Source organism: Brassica napus, chromosome A10, assembly GCF_020379485.1.
Source record: "Brassica napus cultivar Da-Ae chromosome A10, Da-Ae, whole genome shotgun sequence".
NCBI classification, from domain to species: domain Eukaryota; kingdom Viridiplantae; phylum Streptophyta; class Magnoliopsida; order Brassicales; family Brassicaceae; genus Brassica; species Brassica napus.
Window position 1 is genome coordinate 18,981,517 of NC_063443.1, and position 22,077 is coordinate 19,003,593.

General features: G+C 39.4%; 6 protein-coding genes across 8 annotated transcripts; all 6 read right to left on the reverse strand.

Annotated features, from left to right (window-relative positions):
• Positions 1-1,907: 1,907 nt before the first annotated feature.
• On the reverse strand, positions 1,908-2,278 carry LOC106372672. The gene is made up of 2 exons (XM_048742647.1): positions 2,098-2,278; positions 1,908-2,017 (listed from the first exon to the last, which is right to left on the reverse strand). The coding sequence occupies exons 1-2, from the start codon at positions 2,141-2,143 to the stop codon at positions 1,908-1,910; spliced, it is 156 nt and encodes a 51-aa protein (XP_048598604.1). The 5' UTR covers positions 2,144-2,278.
• Positions 2,279-3,942: 1,664 nt separating this feature from the next.
• LOC106372670 (short-chain dehydrogenase TIC 32, chloroplastic-like) lies at positions 3,943-6,153 on the reverse strand. The gene is made up of 9 exons (XM_013812934.3): positions 5,929-6,153; positions 5,783-5,849; positions 5,498-5,526; positions 5,210-5,418; positions 5,013-5,131; positions 4,846-4,941; positions 4,677-4,752; positions 4,445-4,598; positions 3,943-4,355 (listed from the first exon to the last, which is right to left on the reverse strand). Exons 1-9 carry the CDS (start codon positions 6,148-6,150, stop codon positions 4,215-4,217), a joined length of 1,113 nt encoding a protein of 370 aa, XP_013668388.1. The 5' UTR covers positions 6,151-6,153; the 3' UTR covers positions 3,943-4,214.
• Positions 6,154-6,302: 149 nt separating this feature from the next.
• LOC106372669 (probable methyltransferase PMT7) lies at positions 6,303-9,313 on the reverse strand. 2 transcript variants are annotated; one of them, XM_013812933.3, is made up of 7 exons: positions 8,654-9,313; positions 8,121-8,535; positions 7,722-8,011; positions 7,309-7,659; positions 6,997-7,243; positions 6,780-6,918; positions 6,303-6,688 (listed from the first exon to the last, which is right to left on the reverse strand). In XM_013812933.3, exons 1-7 carry the CDS (start codon positions 8,829-8,831, stop codon positions 6,530-6,532), a joined length of 1,779 nt encoding a protein of 592 aa, XP_013668387.1. In that variant the 5' UTR covers positions 8,832-9,313; the 3' UTR covers positions 6,303-6,529. The 2 variants fall into 2 exon arrangements, with proteins under 2 accessions (XP_013668387.1, XP_022549515.1); XM_022693794.2 differs by having other exon boundaries at positions 6,997-7,255.
• A 215-nt stretch (positions 9,314-9,528) lies between these two features.
• LOC106372667 (nuclear intron maturase 3, mitochondrial) lies at positions 9,529-12,248 on the reverse strand. Its single transcript, XM_013812932.3, has one exon. It carries the CDS (start codon positions 12,058-12,060, stop codon positions 9,805-9,807), a length of 2,256 nt encoding a protein of 751 aa, XP_013668386.1. The 5' UTR covers positions 12,061-12,248; the 3' UTR covers positions 9,529-9,804.
• A 280-nt stretch (positions 12,249-12,528) lies between these two features.
• LOC106424289 (glutamate receptor 1.1-like) lies at positions 12,529-17,506 on the reverse strand. Its single transcript, XM_013865037.3, has 5 exons — positions 16,700-17,506; positions 15,656-16,359; positions 15,258-15,570; positions 14,655-14,980; positions 12,529-14,572 (listed from the first exon to the last, which is right to left on the reverse strand). Exons 1-5 carry the CDS (start codon positions 16,959-16,961, stop codon positions 14,243-14,245), a joined length of 1,935 nt encoding a protein of 644 aa, XP_013720491.2. The 5' UTR covers positions 16,962-17,506; the 3' UTR covers positions 12,529-14,242.
• A 190-nt stretch (positions 17,507-17,696) lies between these two features.
• LOC106372666 (triacylglycerol lipase SDP1-like) lies at positions 17,697-21,939 on the reverse strand. 2 transcript variants are annotated; one of them, XM_013812931.3, is made up of 4 exons: positions 21,677-21,939; positions 19,679-21,132; positions 18,892-19,035; positions 17,697-18,806 (listed from the first exon to the last, which is right to left on the reverse strand). In XM_013812931.3, the coding sequence occupies exons 2-4, from the start codon at positions 21,104-21,106 to the stop codon at positions 17,910-17,912; spliced, it is 2,469 nt and encodes an 822-aa protein (XP_013668385.1). In that variant the 5' UTR covers positions 21,107-21,132; positions 21,677-21,939; the 3' UTR covers positions 17,697-17,909. The 2 variants fall into 2 exon arrangements, with proteins under 2 accessions (XP_013668385.1, XP_022549516.1); XM_022693795.2 differs by having other exon boundaries at positions 21,552-21,918.
• Positions 21,940-22,077: the final 138 nt, after the last annotated feature.

Here is a 22,077-nt window from a genome sequence, read left to right on the forward strand (position 1 = left end):
ATAGTCACTGTAAATTGTCACGTTGAAACCTTCAAAACCTCCATCCTCATCGAAATGTGTCTTGTTGTACCTTCCAGTCCTAAATGAACCATTACACAAAGTGGCAAACAGTATGGAAAATCACAATGCTTTTCAGATTTGAAACTAACAGAAGAGTACCTCTCATGAAGAGGGATTTTGATGGGGAGAATCTCTTCGAGGGAGGTGGAAGAGACAGTCATCTCTAATTGCATAAATCTTGAATCTATTGACTTCCGGTGTAGGGGTAGGTGTTTGAATACATGTTTGGGTTTGAATTCGCTATTTTGGTATTTGGGTATAGAACCTATTCGGATATTCTTATACTTCGGATTGGGTTCGTGTATTTATACTTAAAAAAACAATAAATCTGAATCAAATAATAATGTGTATGTTATAAGGCACAACAATATAGTATTAATCAAACAACGAGAAAATAGGTTGTTAACCAAAGAGCATCAAGTACTCATATACTTTACCAAAGCAACCTTCGAAAAAGATTGTATCTTCCAATAGAATCGAAAGGTATGGAGAAATTAAAGACGAAACCATTAAATCCACGGTGGAGGTGGGATTAGGTCTAGCGTGAACTATGAAAAATAAATGAATGAGTCTAAATTATTATGGATTTATGATTTACTATATATACATTCAGATATTTCGGATATCCATTCGGGCATCTAGTACTATTCGATCGGGATCGAATATTCAATCTCCTCTAACTCAATATATGTTCAGATATTTTTATAGATCAAATAGGGTTTGAGTTCAGATTTTTCTGATTGGGTTCGGTTCTAGGTATAAGATAAAATTCAGACCTACACTATACTAAACAATCTATTTGATTTATAAAAATATCCGAACATGTATTGAGTTAGAAGAGATTGGATACCTGATCAGTTAATACCCGAAATATCCGAACATGTATTAAGAAGCTAAGAGAAGATTCTAGGGAGCTATGATAAATCAACAAATCCTTTTGGCCGATGCCTGACAATTTCCTGAACTCTAGCGAAAGGGTAGAACGTCAAGGTGAGCGCTCAAAGATTTGTTAATCGTTACAAACAAGAAGATTTATGTCGAACTTGTGGTCTCTCTTGATTGTTTTTTCCTTATTTCAATATAATTTGTTTAGATTATTTGTGGCTTATCTCAGATATTATACGAAGAGCGGAATTATTCTCATAAAATTTAAAGAATTAGAGACTACCAGAAAGCTTTGCAGGAAAAGAAAAGAGTGAATATTAACATAAGGTGATTTATTTTCTGAAGATATTGGGGGACATGTCTGAAGGCTCCAATTACAAAAACTTGGTCAAAGTACAGAGATAGCAGCTAATGTTTGAGTTTGGTGAATACTAACATTATTTAATCTGGAGAATTTTGGTTTTAGTAGTAGTATTGTATAATTGATTTGCACTTATGTGGCCTAGTCTGTAAAGCTTGTATGATATTGAATTTCTTTGTATAGAGTAAGCATGAATCTTTGTGACAAAAAAAAAGAAAAAAAAAGAGTAAGCATGAATCTAGTATCAATTCAGAATCCTATACCAACTCAGAAAATATGATCATGACCTTTACATTATTAAGTATAATAATAATCTCTGTTTAATACATACAAACACCACACGGATAGTATAAGAAAGTTCAGATTGAGCTGCTATATTAAAAGCCACTAATAGTAATAGATAACATAAGGAAGCTTGACACACTGTATTCATCTTTTTTTGTCTTAGAAACACATCTCACAAATCCAGCAGCAGCATAGTGCAAAGAGACTGCATAGTAAGAAACAAACAAAGAAACACATACACAAGAGTTAGTCTTAAAGAAAAAACAGAAACAGAGTTATTGATCTGTTTAATGATTTTATTTGGTACGTATAGCTTTTACCATCCTTCAATGAAGCCTCTGTCTCCTTTCTGCTTTGTCTCGAATGGCTTCTTCTTATTCTTGTCTTGTCCCGGTTGTTCAAAGACTTCTTCTGCAGCTGGATACCCTGTATATAGAGGTAAGTACTACAACTTTGCTTCAGAAAAATGTTTTCATTGTTATAATCCCTAAACGAACAATACTGACCTGGTGGAAAATGTTGATCTTCTGCGGTTCTCATGTCCTTCTGCATCTTTTCTTACCGAGGAAGCTCCACTCTTTCAGTTCGCAAGTGGAAACACAGACAAGCGGATTGTGATGGAGTGATTGGGGAATATAATTCTTGGCTTGGTTATAATAAGATAAAACATTATGTTGTGAGTATACTTCTCTTTATATAAGCTGTCATCTAATAAAGCTATTGTAGTGGCGGCAGTGGCAGGTGTAATATTCTTGTATTTTTTAGACTTTCGGCTTATTCGTTTATCATCTCCATACCTTCCTTCACACTTGTTTTTCTTGGCTTGCTCTTGTCACTGTCTTATTGGAGAGTTTTACAAACTGAAGCACTTTTATTCGGGTCCGGTGATCGGCCGGCGCGTGAACGTACGTGCCGTCACCAGAGCCCCTAAAGCCACCTTTAAAGTCTTCGATCTTCGCTTTGCTGACGTCTCCTCCCTTCTTCGCCTTGCCTGAGTTCTGGAAGAAGGCCGTCCATGGCGGATCTGGTTCTGGTGTAAAGGCACGGTCGTGGTGAGGAAAATGCGGTGAAACTCTTTGTGCGACTATTTGGTTTTGTCTCCGGGAGGCGGAGGCTCCGTCAGCTCCGTCGACGCCGGTTCATGTCCCGGAGAGGTGGAGGCTACGTTTAGCTCTGCCGTCGTCGGTCTAGATTACGGGAGGTGAAGGTGTTCCATGCCTTGCCTCGCCGTCGGTTGGTTCCCTAGCTTCATTTTTTAGGGTTTAGTCTGTTTCTTTCCTTTTAGTATTGTCGCTTTTGGTTGGTTTGGATTGGTGGTGACGACGTCGGAGGACGATCGAAGCTCGACCAAGGTTAACGGTGATGGTTTCCGCGAAGTCTTCCTCTCGGTGATTGCGACGAATGGTGACAGATGAGATCTTGATCAGTCGATTGATGCTCTCCGAAATTGGGCTCACGTGTGTCGAAGACGTTTGGCGGTGGTGATGGTGTGGAGTCAGTGAGCTCAGGTGGATCTGGATGAACCGACGGTTGGTTCCCGGTGTTGATTCGAAGCGAGGGCGACGTCGGTACCGCAGCGTTTGTCCGCGCGGCGACGAAGCCTCATGTATATTAGGATTTCTCGTTGTTGGGTTTTAGGCCCAAAATTTTATTGTTTTTTGTCCGATTTTATGGGCTTCTGTATGTTTGTAATGAGGGTTTTTAGGCCTATTAATCAAAAATCTATTGATGGAAAAAAAAAAAATAAGCTGTCATCTAATAAAGCTATTGTAGTGGCGGCAGTGGCAGGTGTAATATTCTTGTATTTTTTAGACTTTCGGCTTATTCGTTTATCATCTCCATACCTTCCTTCACACTTGTTTTTCTTGGCTTGCTCTTGTCACTGTCTTATTGGAGAGTTTTACAAACTGAAGCACTTTTTTCTAAGTTTGAAATGATTTTTGATTTTGTCAGTTTTAGAAAACTATATAGTTACCCTTATGTTGGTTTAAATTATATTTTTATTTGGAATCTTAATTTTCTGAAAACATTAGTCACCAGTATAGGTGACTCACCACGATTGGATTAAAAGTAGTATTGTTATTGTAAGATTAACTCCAGAAGCAATCTCTGCTGGTAGGCTAACGTATAGGGGCATCTTATAATCTTTTGATTTTCTTGGCCGGCCCTGCCCTGCCCCGCCCTGCCCCTGCCCTGCCCTTCCCTTGGCCCCTGTCCCATCTTGTTGAATGTTAGGTCTAAATAATCGTACTTTAATTTGGATGGCTCAAAAGTTGACAACTAAATCCCCTCTTCAAAAGTTTCTTAATACGAAGAATCTACTTTTCACAGGAAAATTTTAAATTACGGAAAGACAAAATGTCACTCTTCTTTTAATTGATTGAAGGAGTTAGCCCACAAGGAGAAGAAGGCCCAAAAAAGTTTTGTAATAATCGAAAAAGCCCGTCTAAGGCCCATGACAGACTACTCTCCCAACGCTCATGGAGCAATGATTCAGTCACTGAACCAAGATACTTCCAAACTGCCAAGAAGAGGCAAGGCCACATTAAACTATATATCTCTAAAAGACTCTTGAACAAATCAGAAAGTTTCTACAGTTTGGATTCTATGACTATGTCATCTTTCAAGTGTGAGTTTGCTGCAGCTCATCAAATATGAGACATGAAGTGTCCCATAGTTCCTTAGCAAGTTTCGGATCACGAGAAACCGCTGAGGATTCGATGGTCCTCCCGTTTCCTCCAAAGAAATATTTGCCTGACACTTCCTGCACAATGTCCATTTACAAATTAAAAATTAGAGCTCATCAACCACATCAAGAGCTGATGAAGAATTCTCAAAAACAGAATGTCTTACAGGTGGGGCTAAAGCAGCATCAATGACAGATTCAGCTGCTTCCGCTGAGGACTGCATGAGTCTAAAAACCTTGAGACTAAAAAACGCCAAGACTTGTATATATGAAGGAAGCTCATGCATTATGTTAGTTTTCACTGCTCCTGGATCTACCGCTCTGCAAACAAAAGAACCATAATCCCAAAATCTTACAAGGTTGGCAAGAAGATCAAAGATAAATGATAGAAGTGCCTACGCAACAGAGATGTGATGTGAATCATCCGTGAGGCGAAGCTGTCTATGAAGCTCGTATGAGAAGAGTAGAACGCATACTTTTTCAATAAAAAGAAAGCAACACTATATAAGCATCATCATCATCATGATCATCATGATGCAAAGGAAAAAACGATTACGCTTGGCTTTACATTTGGAATACTGATAGATACTAGCGCATGGATATTGCTTTGATTCAGAAGAGTACACTCCCGTAACTGAATCCTTGTCAAACCTCGCAGAAAAAACTACAGAACAAAGATATACACATCAGGTATCTCTTACTTACTCTCTCATAGTAGATGGAGAAGATGATCACCAGAACGATGTGTGAAAGAAGTAACATTAACGACACGTGAAGGCACAGGGCTGTTTCTCAGAAGCGGTAGAAGTAGTTTTGTCAAGGAGAATGCACCGATATAGTTTGTAGCCATCATCCTGAGAAATATAAAGAGTGTACCTAAACCAATAGAGTTCAAAAAGGTTGTGAAAACCATAAAAGACAACAACCTTTACCTGTCAAAGCCTTCAACGGTTGGTCGACTCGTTGTAGCTAGTATTCCAGCGTTGTTAACCAACAGTTGGATAGAGGAATGTATCTCTGATTCTGAAAGCCACTGCTCTAGAGAGTTCCTGAACTTTGAAACTGATTGGAAAGAAGAAATGTCAACTTCAAAAGCTTTGAGTTGAGCATCTTCGTTCTGCTTCTTGATTTCAGCCAACGTCTGTCAAACCACAAAGATTACTGCATCAATAAAAAAAATGCAAATGAGGAAGCTGGGAATCATAGGGACCGTAGAGAACCTTTGATAGTAATTGAGAGGACCGTCCAACTGCAATTAAGAAAAAAAAATTCAAGGAAGATTAACACAATGAAGAAGACATGTTCCAACAAGTTAATACTCTACTAATGCATTGTCTCATATTAATAAAAAAACATCTATTCCATAACAAGTTATCCTCTGCTACTGCACTGCCTCATATATATAAACATCTATTTCATAAACAAGATGTACTGAACAATGCACTTTGGGTAAGAATCACAGAACAAAACAATCTTGCTTCTAAGTGAAAGTAACAGTGTTTTACCAAGAAGGACGTAGAAGCCTTTCCTTGAAAGAGCAAACGCAGTTGCCTTACCAAGACCCGAAGTAGCCTGTTAATAAGTTTAATTGTAGTCAATACATAACATCACACAGTAATGGTACATTAGGAGAAGAGAGAAAATGACTTACACCAGTGATAACACAAATAGGTCTGTGTGAAGAAGAAGAAGAAGAAGTATTCATCATGGAGGAAGAAGAAGAAAAGGAAGTTGTTGATTTTGAGCCAAAGAACCTTCCTTTAAGCAATTGAAAGTAAGAAGAAAGTAGAGCAAAGTTCCAGAACAGAGCCATCCTCAAGAAATCAGAAGAGCAGGTAAAACGCAAAGCCTCCTTCAGCTTCTCCATTTCCATCAGCTCAATCACTAACAATTGAGATGAAAAAAAACCCTGTTTCCAGATTCAAAGGATCAGCCTTTATCAGGAAACAATCAAGCCCAGGAGGGCGAGAAGAAAGACAGAGAGAATTGGTGAATATAGCAAATTCAGAAAACCACAGGGACCAATATGAAACATTTGTGAGTGTATAGAAGCTTTGTCAAATTACATTACAAACCCCAAACTTTTCTTTTTGTTCAAAATTCACCTAAATTTATGAATGTGGTAAAACAGAAAACATGTGTACAGACTGGTCAATGGATGAACATTTAAGTTACATACGTAATCTTTTAATTTCTTTTTCTCTTACAAACAAAAAAAATAAAGAAGATTTTCTATGTCAAAAGCTTATGTTTCAGACGATTGCCCAGAACTTCTTTCTGCAAAATAAAACAGTTTCAGTCTTCTTGTACTTGTCTTGAAGCTCATGTGTCTCAACTTCCCATAGGAACTTAGGAGCCAAGTCTTGTACTTTTGAGATGATTGCTTCCTCGTCTCTAATAATGATGAATCCCTGCAAACACCAAAAACAAGACATGGCTTATGCAACATAATGAGATGGATTATTTCACCAAGAAGACATGGCTTTATGTAAAATACCATACCTGAGGGCGTATGATGCGGTCCATCTCAAGCATGATATCCTCTAGTACACAACCTTCACCGTGGTTTCGATAGTGAGACAAGAGCCTGTCCGCGTGTAGCAGATCGTATGTGCGTGGATACGTTGAGAACGGCTCACACCTAAAACAGCATACAAAATATTAACAACCGGTGCTAATGAAAAAACGGTTTGAGTATGAGAATGTGGATCATATTTACCAATCATGGTAAGCACCGGTTAAGCCTCTCTGGTAAATTCCTGATAAGGTATCGTTCGTGGTAGCAGGCACAACGTTCATGACCCAAACGGGGTATGAGTTCATAGCTGCAGCAAACCCACCAACGTACGCGTTTGTGTCCATCACATTCCTCACTTCAGTTCTGTTAACCTTCATCAACTCCCAGTAACGGTTCACTTGCTCTCTCCAGAAGTTTGTGTCCAATGTAAACTCATCTTCGCTGATGCCTAGTGAAAAATCTTTCCAAATGAATCAGACAGAACATAATGTGTTTGAATAGAAGACAATGTACCTAGTTTTCTTAGACTTGCTGGATATGAAGCTTTTGGTGTGTTCTCACTAATGTCCACACAGTCTCTAAGAGGAACTTTCCATGATGGTTTTGAAACATCTTTTGAATCACATATAGTTATAAGCTCAAGCTCTGCGTTCTTCATAAGGCAAGCCTGGTCATCTTGTTTAACCCATATTGCAGTCTGTACCTTCCGGGAGATGAGCTTCCAGCACATTGCGGTTGTTAGGTTCACCAGCTTATCCCAAATCAGAGGGAAGTCTTTATCCTTTCTATAAGCAGGTGGTGCTGAGTAAACAAAGTATCCATTGGGTCGGAGAAGTCGATTAACTTCTTTAATCAAGACACCATCTGCAGAATCAAGCGCATGCATTAATACAGAACCAAGCAAGGTATTGACAAGAGGGATATACCATTTTCATGCCAATCAACACGACATCTTGAGCAGTGAACCATATCAAAGGAGGATGAGGGATATGGCATTTGCTTGGTGGCTATGGCAGAGATCATTGCGCCGATTCCTCTCTCCAACGCAAACTGGATTTGGTTCTCATGACCATCTTTAGGAGCAAAAGACATCGTCTGTATACCCAAAGGAAGAAGGTAAGCAGCAAAGCTAGCAACTCCACATCCAACGTCAAGAACTTGCTCAACACCAGCTGAACGTAAATCACCTGTTTCGTTAGTCGTCATGTTTCCTAGCCTGAAGTCACATTATACACAAGCACATAGAGGAATGCATTAGAAGTAAGAGTTAATAAATGATAATGAAAGTAAGCAAGAAACAAAGCAAATGATAATCATTACATTACCTCTGGATGTATTCAGGAGCTCCGTGTTTGAAATGAGTCCCACCACCAGGGAACCACCACAGCTCCCCTTGTTCATGCACCCAGTTCTGCCCGCCTTTAACCTCAGCAAGATGCGTATGATTCACATTGCTTCTCCACACATAGTCTCTGCTGGTGGGCCAGCGTATAGGTACCTTATAATCTTTCGGAGGAGGTACAAGACAGAAGAGACGCTGCTCAAGTGGAGGGCAGTGTCTATCGAGCTCTTCTCTTCTAGAAAGATTCAAGCTTGGGAGAAGCTGTTGCACGTAAGTGACGTTGTGACAAGGGATGTACTCGTTGAACTCCAACGGACACACATTCACCCCTCTTTGTGGGATCACGAGAGGAGTTCTCCGGTACGTTTGCTCTACTCTGTTGGCAAAATCTGATGGACCTGGAACAACAAAGCAATGAGTTGGTTATGTCTTAATTCTAAGTGTTCGATCTAAGAACAGAAACCATATGGGTTTGGATCTAACGATATGCATAGAAAAGGAGAGACATTAACCAACCAGATGGCGATGGAGAAGATGAAGACGAAGAATTGGAATAAGAAGAAGGTTGGGGGATGTAAATAGGTGCGTTGTTTCCGAAGATGTAGCCGGCGAAGAATGATCCAACCACGAGGACGAGAGCCACCATTGCTGTCTGTCCCGATCTGGCCGAACCAAACACATAGCCACCTCCCATGGCTTCTTATTCTTGAGAAATCTTCCTCTTCCTCTTCGTCTTCTCCTACTCACGCTCGCTCTTCGATTACTACCTTTATACTTTGCTGCTTACTGGAATCATGTGAATCTAATCAGTGACTGAAACCAAGCAAAGTTCTCAAAAAAAGACAGAGACAAGATTAAAAGAAATCTCATTTTTTTTATTACCTCTTCAATTGCTTCCTGTCGGCAACCCATGTGACGGACACGTGAGAGATTGTAATACTTTGTCACTTCTCACAGATTGTCCCCAAAACTTCTATATTTGCAGATTAACCCCCGACGTTTTGATTATTGTTCTAGACGTCCTCATGAGTTTCTTTAGCCATAATAGCATAGATAGTTTATTAAGGGAAATTTAACCATAATACATACACAAATTTGTGTATATGAGTGTTTTATCAATTGTTTCTATTTTTTATAATTTTTTTAATTAATAAAACTATTTATTTTACTAAGTTTTAGAAATGAAAAAGATAAAAAAAAAACAAAAAATAGACAAAAAAAAGTTTTATACCAAAAAGTCAACTATACTATTTCTTTTTCCTTCCGGCAAATTTCTCTATTAACCTCTCACTTCTTACACGGTACAAATAAACACCCTTCTCTTGTAAAACTAAAACCCAAATAGTCACCTGCCTTAGCTTCAGGGTATTTATAAACTATCTGCTAACAACTACATTAACAAACATACTTAAATGTCAGATTGATACATTACATAACCGATAAACAAATATTATTCATCTTCTCCCCACCACAAAACCTACACTGTTCAGCTTCTAGAAACAAGCAACTAAAACGTTTCTCACCCTAACCACCATTGCTGCATTGTAGTTAATGCCCAAACGCTTTTGACACATATGAAGCTTCTATTGGCATTGCGCAGTCAAGCAGTAGCTTACGAAGTATTCATCCATTTGGCCATCAAAAAGTGTGTGTGTGTGTGTGTGATATCACTTGAGATCGATGAATGAGCTACCATCGACATCCTGAAGAGTCATATTACCCAAATATACATCACTGATGTGAGCAGAACACAAAGGCAGACATTTCCGGTTCAAAGCTGAGTGGATTGTTCCCATGCCGCGAACCCATTTCTCTTCGTCAAGTGGGTTGATTTGCAAACGGTTTTGCAGTAGATGTACGCGGTACATGGTTGTATCTGATCGTTCACAGAAACTAGCAGCACAAGAATGCAAGGGCTCATCAGATGCAAGCCTGATCAAAAGCAAAGACAGTGTCCCATCCACAGGTCTGGGGTCTGAAAGGTTTTTGTCTCCCATCATCTTAACCTCTCTTTCCAATGGAAAATACACCTCCTCGCTCCCGTAATGATCAGACACTTTGAGATCTTTCGTGTAGTGTCTAATAGCTTCACGTTTGGTGGATCTGTGCTTCTCCGCTAGAGTCAAAATACAGGAGAACCTCATATGATAACTTACAATGATTTTGACCATCTTAAAGTTGTGGCAACAACAGAAGAAGTCAAGCCATTTACGCCCTACACCCGCATACCATTTGATGATATCAGAATCCTCAAGAGCCAGAAGGTGGCTGATAGGCCGTGGCCGTCCCATGTTGTTTGTGAACCCGACTAATTTAACAGCCTTTCTGACAAGTTCTTCCGGAGCTGACACCTTCATGCACAACTTAGTCAAATCCTGAACCGTCCGTTCAGCATATCTCTGTTCCTCTTCTTCCTCTACTCTCCTCTCCTCATCGTCTAGCTCCTTTCTAGCTTGGGTCGGTGACAAGTGTTTATCCACCTGCTCCTGAAATTCATCATAAGCATCGACAATGTCTTGTGGTAACTTCTCCCGTATATGTCTCAAAGAGAGAAAATCTCCTCTAGTGAGCAGCCAATGCCATTTCCACCGCTCTTCAAGAGAACCCATAAACTCCTGCATCACTTCTTCTCCCCAACTCCGGAAAATATCTCTGACCTCATTCTCTATCTCGTATTCACACTTGTAACCGTTGCTCTGCTTGAGTTTCTTCAACACATGTCTAAATATTTTCAAACCAAGCGTCTTACGATTCCTCTCCTTAGCATTTCTAATCTCCAGTCTCCTAACTTCCTTCTGCCTCTCGTACTTCTTCATTGCTCTCACCGCCTTCTCAGACATAGGCGGACGCAAAACCGAAGGTGGAACAGCTTGAAGATACATCCCTAAAAAGCTAATCTTCTCCGAAACCGCACTATGAATCGATGTGTTCACTCTATCTACTCTCAGGTCTAGTCTCTCCTCCAAAACGTCTACAACCTTCTTCTTCAATTCCATAGTCAGCATCTTCGAGCCAGACGTTATCAGAAGTATCTCATCCAAGTACCTAACTGCATAAACATTTACAGGCTTATAGAAAACACTATCACTACCTGTAGCATCCTCCTGAGGATTCTTGAGCTTCATCTTCAACCTCAAATCGTGAATCTCTTTATCAACTCCATCAAAGTAAACATTAATCAAAATCGAATTCAATCCACACTCTTGAGGAAACCCTCTCCCTTTATCACATCCCCCAAGCTCAATCCTCAGAACCCCAAACTCAAAGAGCTTCTTGATAATCTCAACCAACAAACTATCATTAATCTTCTCTTTAACGAAACCACAAAGCCTATCAACATTCCTATCACTAAACACCTCTCTAACAAACGAAACGCGAAACCACCACCGCGGATTCTCCACCGAGTTCTTCAAGTAACGAATCGCTGTATGCCTACCCATACCAACCCTCCCGCCGTAACTAAACGTCGCGAATCGATCGTCGTAGACGATCTCGAGAATCATCCTAACGGCTTCGATCAGCACTTTGAGTTTGAGATTCGGGAGAACGAGAGATTCGCTTTCGAATCCGACGCAGCAGGAGGGGATATCGAACCTGCCTTCGCGTATCTCGCGTCCCATTTCATCGACGGAGAATCTCCTGGAGACGCGATCGGTTAGCTCGGCGGAGGAGGAGAGGTTCTGGCAGGCGGTTAGAAGGACGGAAGGTAAAGCGACTGCGTTTTGGAGGAGATTGTAGAACTTCCCGTGGGAGTATTGTTTGAGGACTATGGATTCGAGCTCTGACTTCGCTAACGGCTCGGTAACGGTTTGGTTGGAGTTTAATGAAAGCGACGCCGTACTGAGGTTTCTCGAGGAAGGAGAGAAGAGGAAGGAGATTCGACGGTTGTAGAGAGAGGGATGAACTCTCGGATGAAGAACCATGGGAGTTTAGCGAAGTGTCGATGGAAACTGAGGGGAGAATAGTTTACCGGCGGGAAGTGTGGAGCTGCGGAGGTGGAGGAGAAGAGAGGGAGAAAGAGATTACTACTAATCTTTGGGCTTTGATGTCCGTTTTTAAATTTAATGGGCCGGTCCCTACATTTGGGCTTTGATGTCTGTTTGGGTTATCTTTCCTTTTCTTTTATCTATTTGAAATTACTACGTCTCAATGATGTTAATTTTCATAAAAATTAATTACATAATAAATTATTTTATCTATTTTTAATAAATAAATTTCAATTTTTCGTTCTTGTTATTATATTTTTATTTTTAATTAGTAACATTTATAAGTGAACTTGGAGTTCTCCTTTTATCTTCTAATAATTATGTTTCACTTGCAAGCTTTTCAGTCTGCAATATTAACTCGCATTTTTGAACACTCTCTCTTCTTAAGAAATATCGCTATGCTGTAAATGTGAACTACCCCAGCTCCATGTTGGCTTACTTTTTGGGTTTCTTGATACTCTTCTGTTTCAGTGCATCTCCTTGATCCTCTGATTCCTTCTTATCAATAATTTTGATCACCTCCGAGATAGCTCCGTCATTTGGCTTGCCCTTCCCTCGTCAAATTTACAATACGGAAAAGCAGGTTAAACATATTGTTGTTGAAAACTTTAACTAAATCAAAACTTTGAAAATTAGTTTAAGTGTTAAATTTACAATATTAAAAATATATATTAAACATATACACAACATACCATAAAATTTTCTATGGACATAATGAAAAAGTTTGGTTTGTTTCAACATATTGAAATTTACTACTTATATTTTTTTCCAAAATGAAAATTAGTGCAAGTTTTAAATTTACAATACAAAAAAACATATTAAACACGTACACCTCTAACAGACCATAGAAATTCTATAGACAGGATGCAATAGTTTGGTTTTTTCAATGTATTGAAATTTATCACTTAGACTTTTCTTCAAAATGAAAGCTAGTATAAGTCTTAAATTTACAATAAGAAGAACATGTTAAACATATATACATCTCTAACGAACCATAGAAATAAAATTTTATGGACACGACTGTGCAAAAACTATATATATATATATATATATATATATATATATAATATCAAAATTTAAAGTCAAAAATAAAAAGTGAAAGAAGAAACCTGACCGGATCCGAAGTCGATCTTTGACACGAAACGAGATGCTTTCCTCGTATCAATCTTATGGATAAGGCTCGGAGAAGAAGGGATCCTCTCAGTAAAACATTCCACACAGCTTTGCTCACGAAGGTGCTCGTAAACCTCTCCATGATCGAGATAGCTCCGTCATTTTGGCTTGTCCCCACTCTGGTAGTAACCTCTGTGACTCTGTCACAGCCGGAACATCCTCCAGAAGAACACAGTAAATGCCATGAAACAAGTGATGCAACAGATAAGTTCCTCAAAACAAAATATTCTTTTTCAGAAAAAAACAGCTTTGGACGATCGAGAAGAAACAACAATTCTTATAAAGAAATTAAAGAGGGGGAAATTTTGATGTTTCAAGTGAAGTAAGAGTGAGGGTATTTATAGGAAAAGTGTTGAAGAAAACGGGGAAATGGATTCTGTCCGTTGTATTATTTTTTTTCAGTTAATGCTGCAAAAGAACATTAAGTTTTCTTACCGTTACACGGTCATATTTTTTTCGGGACTTGGTAATAATCTATCATGCATGCGACTTGTGAATGATAAGTGTATTTCCTTTTGTCAAATAAGAAAAGAAGAAAAATTGATCACAACGGTGAAAAAGTTACCTTACCATTTCAACGGTCGTATTTTCCTTTTGTGAACAAAACCATTTCAACGTTGAGACCTCAGGTACCGGAACGGTGTGAAGCAGAGTGGAGAAAGTTGATGGAGCAATGCTGGTCGTTTGATCCTCTGGAATAAAACCATTTTTCAATGAAAATAACAAAATATAAGATACTGGAACGTTCGATTTCGATGTTTCCTTCTTATGTGAGGCATATATGCATGGCATTTTCTTTAGTTGTTTTGTTGTGTTGATCTGACTGTTTTATTATATAAAATTTAACAAATTTCCCAAAAATGTGTTAGTATGACAAAAATAATAATAGTCTAGTATTGTGGTTATATGATTTTTTAAAGTGGAAAAGATATATGATGAATTTTTTTTAGCATCTCCAGAGACTGGCAGAGCTTTTCAGCTTAGTTAGCAGTCGAGATTCGCACAAAACACGGTAAATCTCACGACGTGTCTGAAAGAGATGCATGACTAGCACAAGAGCATGAGCAGCTCCCGCAATGATGAACAAACCGCCCAACTCACCGAAGGTGAAGCGGTTAGATCCGTCGTCGTCATCATCATTGTCGTTGGAATTTACATAGAATGAATCCATTTTTTGGAACCATCTTTTCTCCATGTCTTTCAACGTTCCCGATGTCCTTAGCTTCGCTATTTCTCGTGACACTTTAGGAGCCAACCCCGAACCTTTCTGGAACATCTACAAATAAATAATAAGCGCAGTTAAGCGTATACGTAAATAAGTAAAGAGATAATTAATATAAGAAAAGAAATGCACATACGAAGCCAAAGCCATTGGTAATAGCCTCTCTATCTGTCATTGCGAAAACGTCTGGATACTGTCCTAGAAGTATATTGAGATACGGTATTTCATCGACTACATGACTGAGAGTTCCATCTCGCAAAACCTGAGCGTAGACCTCAATCGCATTGACGGAGTTGCTAATCTTCATCATGGAAGGACCAAAACTCAGGGGATTATCTAATTGTATGCGAGAAATGGTCTTGGTTGATGTCAAGTTGGCGCTGTAACTTGCAGTTAATATCAACACAACAAACATCCAAACTATCACTAAGAATCTTGATGACATTTTTTGCAGCTTCTCTCCTGTCAAGAATGTGAGGCCCGTTACAAAAGGAGAACCATTATATCAATGTTTAAAAAATTGATAGGCGGTAATTAGACACTTTATAGGAAATTAGTGATTAGATGGATGCCTAAACCGATTTTTTTAATGCCTAGACGAACTTTAAAAAAAAATTTAAATCGTTAAAAAAAATTGTTTTGTTTCGATGCATCTGCCTAGACATCACCTATACCGATATTTAGAACACTGCATTCTATATATATGAGGTAATGAAGTGTCTATAAGAAACATACTTACTGTGAGCAAATACAATGGTAGAGAATCCAAACCATAGCATTGTACCAAGTTGTTGTTTCCAAGATCCCTGGAACTCCGGATTAACGGGCCGTTCAACCAACCAGACAACAATCCCAGTCAAGATGAAGAAAGCTCCACTTGCTAGCCACAAGAGTTTCTCAAAAGGGTCAAAGAAGGCCCAAATGCCATGTTTCTTCTTCTTCAGTGTCAGGGCACCTATACCAATGTCTGTGAAAGGCAATGTAAATTCAACATATGAAGATCTGTTGGAAGTGATTGTTAAATCACCAGCAGCTGCATCATATTTGTCTCTCTGTAAAACACAAACACATTCATTATCTGAAACATACATATACTATATGGTTTTATATTGGTGTTTTTTTGCATTTCTAACAAACCTGAGTAGAGAGTAGATAAGCGAGATTGTCATAGCTTCCATTATAAGGTATGAACTCCAGCTCGTACTTAAGAGGATCCATGCAAGTCTTGAAAATCTCCATGCATAATCCAGTGACAGTAACAACACCAGTTTCAGGATCAGGACTCACCCTCACTAGATTTGGGACCCTATTTACTGAGGGAACTAACACCCTGAGCAACTTCTTCTTTTCACCACTCTCTGCCAAGAAACGGTGCCTTGGGGAGACTTTGTTAGATCCACCAGGCCTCCATAATCCTATCCTTCTCTCTTTTCTCCCTACAATATTGGCGATTTCAAATGTCTCTTTGTTGATTTGGCTGTCACCATTGAATCTTCTACTATGTTTGATTAGCCTTACAAGATCCGACACATTCCAAGAGGCTTCATCAGCAGCACCACTACGTGTTGCTGCTTTAGCTCTTAGACTTCTCCTCTCTACTACATTTGCTAGAATGCAAGCGATATCGTGCACGAGACTCGCAATTCCTTTTGCCTCTGATGCCGTATCATGCGTCCATTGGATCAAGTGACTGTACTTGTTCAAACATAACGTATACGGCAAGAAAGGAGATATCACTACAAGTTTAGTTTTATCGCTAAGCGCCGCTAACAGCTTTGCTTCTTGTGATGATTGTCCACCAACAATGACTTCCACTCTTGCTTTCTTGACAAGATATCTAGCTGTTTCAGACAATAAATAACGAATATAACTGTAAACTAGTGTCCAAGTAATTCAACTACAGTAATAATAATATAAGACCACAATAACTAGTGGACAACAACACGGTCAATTTTAGCTTTTGGATAAAAAAAACCAAACTTAAGTATTAAACAAAAATTTTTAGTTTCACATTTTGACTGCTTCTGTTTTTTTTTTTATATTTATATATGTCATACATTTTCAGCCTGGTTTACTTATTTCATCAACTAAATTTTCAGTACAAACTTATAAACTAAGGATAATTAACAGAACAAAAAGTTTTAAAAGAGAACAGAAAGCAATAAAGAAAATGAAACTCACCGGCAGCAAGAGCAAGGAGAGGGTCTCCACGGGTGTCTCTTACTAAAATAGAGACTCTTGTTCGATAGACACTGTTTACACCATAGAAATCTGAAAGCGCTAAGGTAAAAGAGGTTTTGAGAATCTTGCCTTCTACGGAACCCAAGTCAACCACCAAACCAACCTTAACCTCTTCAAAAACACCATCGTTTGAATCAGTTACTCTTGATTTAGTAGTCGAAAAGAGGAGAGTAAACATTAAAAGAGAAATCAGAATCTTCATATTGTTTTGTATAGCTGCAAAAACCCCTTCGCATTGATATTATAACAAATGGTGTTTCTAGCTTATAATATATCTTCATATGTGCAATATGGGTCAATGGACTAATACATAGAACGTATTGGAAAAGAAATTTGAATGTGGTCGTAATCATTTGACATCAGTATTACACGGTATCACAAAGTCAATTTTAAATTTGTCTCTGGTGATGAATAATTAGCTAAGTCGTTTGAAGACCATAAAATTTGCAGAAAAATTGTTCGTGATGTTCCATAGAATAATTCTATTAACTATTCAAAGTTTCTTCATATTCTACCCACATGTCAATGTCAAAGTCAATGAGTGCTGTTCTTCTAATTTTATGGAGCAAATTCTTACGAAGTAAGAAACACGTTGTTAAATATACATTTAGGTCCATTAGAGCATGATTAATCCAAGCTCTAATTTAAGATTTTTAATTCATAATTTCACATTTTTTTGATATTTTCCGGTTAAAAACCAACTCTTATATTTTTTATTTAATAGAAACAGGTTTTAGACGAAGCTAAGAACCTCACGGTTTTAGACGAAGCTAAGAACCTCACCGTAAAAACCCGGATTAATCATGGTTGTACCTGATCTCTTTATAAACTTCTTCAAGATAGAATAATTATACAGAAGAAAACACTATTTATTTTGTATGATAACTAAATAAAAAGCGATATGTATTTTACTTCTTCTTCAAAGCTAAAGTAAAAATAAAAATAAACACGACTATTCACTTTTCTTTTTTGGAGGAATTTACATATTCCAATTTCACAAATGAATTTAAGTGAAATTTTCAAACAATAATCAATGCAAACATACACAACATGCACCTTACTTGTGGTTTATAGTTGTACTATTTACAAAGCACTAAAACACTCCAAGATCTTTGCTGAACAAGAATCTCTTCACTCGGATCAAATCAGTCTAAGCATCTATTACACTACAAGAATCTTGTAAACCGGAATCTTTAACCGGAACCGAGCCCTTATGTTCTTCTTCTTCATCATCATCATCATCATTATCATCTTCATGTTCTGAGACAGAGCTATTATCCATCTCCCTCTCAGGTATATCTATCTGTACACTCTCCGGCAGCTCACCGCTCTGGTTCCCCACAGGCATCCCCAAGTTCTCTCTTCTAACAACGTTTAAAACAAAACCGTTACTCGTTCTCTCAGGCTGTAGAAGATCACCTTCACTAACTGTTATACTCGAACTGTTGCTACTTTCCCTCTTGTCAGATTCGCTCTCGGATTGAGCCGCCAAGGATCTCGATCTCGGACTAAAACTCGGACTAACCGGGCCAGGAACCGCTGGAGAGTTAGGGCTGCTAGTAAACCCTCTTGTCAACGCAATGTCCACGTCAAGACCATGGACAAAGTCAGTGAACCTATTAGCAGAAGCCGTTCTCATCAACGGTCCACCAGTCCTAGTCCAAGAACTCATCTCCACGCTCTCCGTTTCGCTGTCGCTTAGGTTCCTCCCCGCGTGGAGATTATTATTGTTACTGTCAGTAACGAGGTCGTCCAGTGAGCCAGTTGAGTTCTCTCTAGCGATGACGTTCCAAGACGGGATTCTTCTAGAAGCATTGAATCTTGTCGTTGAAGCTAATCCGTGATGAGACGAGGAAGCTGTGGAGGCTCTCTCTGCGCTTCTCTTGAGCCTCCGCATGTGGTTGAGAATGGCTACGCACTCGTCAAGCGCAAGCTCGATCCCGCAGTTTGCTTTGATGGCTGAGAGCTTCTCCCAAGTGCATCTCCTTCCTTGGTTAGCTGCCTTTTGTAGCTCCACGTGTGTAGGGTTCTGTATGATCTTAGAGTACTGCACAAGACACACAACACAGTAAGAATCTAGCAAGTCCAAACTCTCTGATTCTAACCAAAGTAAGCTCAACATGGATCAGAACCTGAGCAAGAGTAGCAGGCATCACAACTGTTACATCACCTTCCCACTCCTGAGCAAATAGCTTAGCGAGTCCACCGAGTGGAAAGCCAAGCTCTAGTACTTGGTTGCATCTATGTTTCACCTCCATCTCCACTAGATGCGCAAGCTAAAAAGGTAAAAAGACAAGTAGAGCGGTTATAACAAAAGAGACCGGAACATAACTGAGTTGAGTATTAGGCATAAGCATGGAAGTTCAATTTTCGGTTGTGTTCGGTTCTGGTTCAGATATTTTGGTTTTCGATTTTTTTTTTTTTTCTAGAGATTTAGGAAACGTTCATTTATTTGCAAAATTCGAATATTTTGGTTTCCGTCTTTTTTTTTATTTCTAGAGATTTAGGAATCGTTCACTTATTTACAAAAAATTCTGTTCGGTTTTGGTTCAAGTATTTTGGTTTCCGGTTTTTTTATTCTAGAAATTAAGGAACCGGTCAGTTATTTACAAAATTTGGATCAGTTATTTACAAAATTTGGTTCGGTTTCGGTTCTGATTATTATGATTTAGGAACCGGTTAATATCCAAAAATAATATGAGTCCAAGTCGGTTTCGGTTCTGTTTTTGGATAACTTCGGATAATATGGATAAACAAAATTAGGAACCGGTCAAATAATTCAGATTTTTCAGGTTAAATATTAGGTAATTTAGGTTGTTTGGATAAAAATGTTGGAAATTTCATATAATTTTTAATATTTAGGTTAAAAGAATATTTGGATAGTTTTTAAAAAGACTTGAGCTAACTATATACACATACCTTAGCAGCGAATCTACCACCATAAGCTCTAACTATATCCTTCAAACGCAGCAACGGAGCAATGTGAGGATTAGCCTGGCTCACAATAAAATGATTAACATTAAACAGCTCCTTAAGCTGCATCATCGGCAAATCAACCTCCAAACTCCCATCTCTCCACCTCCTCGTAGACGACTTATCCCCACCTTCCTCCGGTTCCAAATTAAAAGGCGGATGATACGGCACTATCTCCCCACTCCTATCTTTAGCCATCAGCTCCTGAGCTTCAAACAAACCAGGGAAAGCGCAAGAAGCAGTCACCGCGCTCCATATCACCACGTGAGGAGAAGTGAGATAGTTAAGACACCGAGGCGGCTCGTGCTTCCTCGGTGAGCAAACCGTTATCCCGAGTATCCTCCCCGTCAGATCATAAGCCTCTTGGAACGTGAGGTTGCACGTGAGGTTCCTAAGCATGCACTGCAGCTGTCTAATGTCGTGCAACGCTCCTTGCGTCATGACGCGTTTCACGATCGTGAAGACGCTTCCTAGCTGGTCAAAGAACTGGAGAGAGTGTAACGAGTTCTCGAAGAAGCTCTGCAGTTCTGGCCAGGATCTTGACGCCACGACGGAGCAGATTATTGAGCCGACGCTAGAGCCGGCGATGATCCGAGGTAAAAGCTTATGCTCGACAAGAGTCCTGACAACACCGACATGAAACGCGCCGAGAGAGGCCCCGCCACTTAGTAGCAAAGCAGTCCTACCAAAGGCGTGACGCGTCTCGTGCATGAAAGAAAGCTTCTCATCTAAAGAAAGGTCTTCTAAGGACTCAGAGTTGTTGCATACCATTCTCAGCTGAGTAGAGACTTCGTCTATATACTCTTTGATATGTCTAGGAACTTGGAGTCTCCCTTTGTGCAGCTCAGGGTTACACATGTTCCCGAGGTTCCTCACGAGATCAGCTCTCATACAGAACATAATGTCTCTCAGAGAGCCTTCTTGACGTCGATGACGAAGCTCCATTAGCTTGTTCTTAACCAACTCTTCATCGTAAAGATCGGATTCGTTCATCTTCGGAGTCTCTTTATCCAACATCTTAGCGGCGTGAGCCCATTCCTCGTAAGTCAACGCCGCGCGCATCATGTTCCTCCAGAACTTTCTACGGTAGGCCATCTCGGCCTTGGCCTTCACGTTGGTGTAGCGTTTCAGGACGAAGGCGATGATCGTGACGACGGCGAGGATCCCCTGGGGGTTCCGGGGGTGGAACCAGGAGACAAAGGGGGAGACGGCGAGCTTGAGTGTGAGGAACCAGTGGAGGAGGAAGCGGAAGAGGTCGCGGCGGAGCTGGAGCATTGATTTGCAGAAGAGGACTCGGAAGGCGATGGTTCGGCCGAGGATGGAGGTTGGTCCGATTGAGAAGGGATCGACATTGGCCTCGTTGCTTATATCCATTGGAGGTTATGTGTGTGTGTGTTTAACTATAAAGACAATAAAGACAGAGACTTTGAGTATCAGAGAAACAGAGTTTGTGCAGAGAAACAGAGGTTTGTGATCTATTCTTAGAATCTGAAACCAAGTTAGCATTTTTTTTGTTTGTTTCCTCAAATTTCACTATAACAGAATCTACGACGAGCTAACAAAAACTGCAATCAAGCAAAGGAAATTGATTTTATAATGAAAGTATGATCCTTTTTGCGTGTAGAACAGAGAAACAGAGTTTGTGTAGAGAAACAGAGTTTGTGATTTATACTTAGAATCTGAGACCAAGTCAGCATTTTTTTTTCTTTGTTTCATCAAATTCACTATCAGAGAAACTATGACGAGCTTCCTAAGATTGAAACCAAGCACAGAAATTGATTTTAATAAGGAAAGTATGATCCTTTTTTGCAATTAGAACCTGGAACAAGAGGTTCAAATCGAGATTTCGTCAAGATCATGAGCTCGGGAGAGGATAATCAAAAGCCCAGGAATCAAAAGAGAAACTTGAATCGAGAAAACCCAGAAAAAATAAGGAAATTTTACCTGAGCGTGGGACTTGGAAGGTCAGAGAAGCAAAGAAGAAACGTGAAGCAGAGAACTTTTTACTTGGGAGAGAGAGACGTGAATAAATCATAATAAATTGTGGAATTTAAAAATAATAAAAAAGGAAGGAGATTGCATTGGGAATCGCGACGAGATAAGAGAGGGCGATGATAATGGGTGACGCGGACGCTAGACTCGGCCGATCACGACGGCTTCTTTTTTTTCTTTTCTGCACTTTTTTGGATAAACGTGAGAGAGAAGAGAGAACAGACAAGCAAAAAAGTCGTTGGATAAGATTTTACGCAACTCGCCACGTGGAGTGTGAAACCTCAAGGCGTTTTCGTTTGAATAGGTTAAACAACGTGTTGTTGTTCTAAGGAAAATGACAGATTGTTTTATCT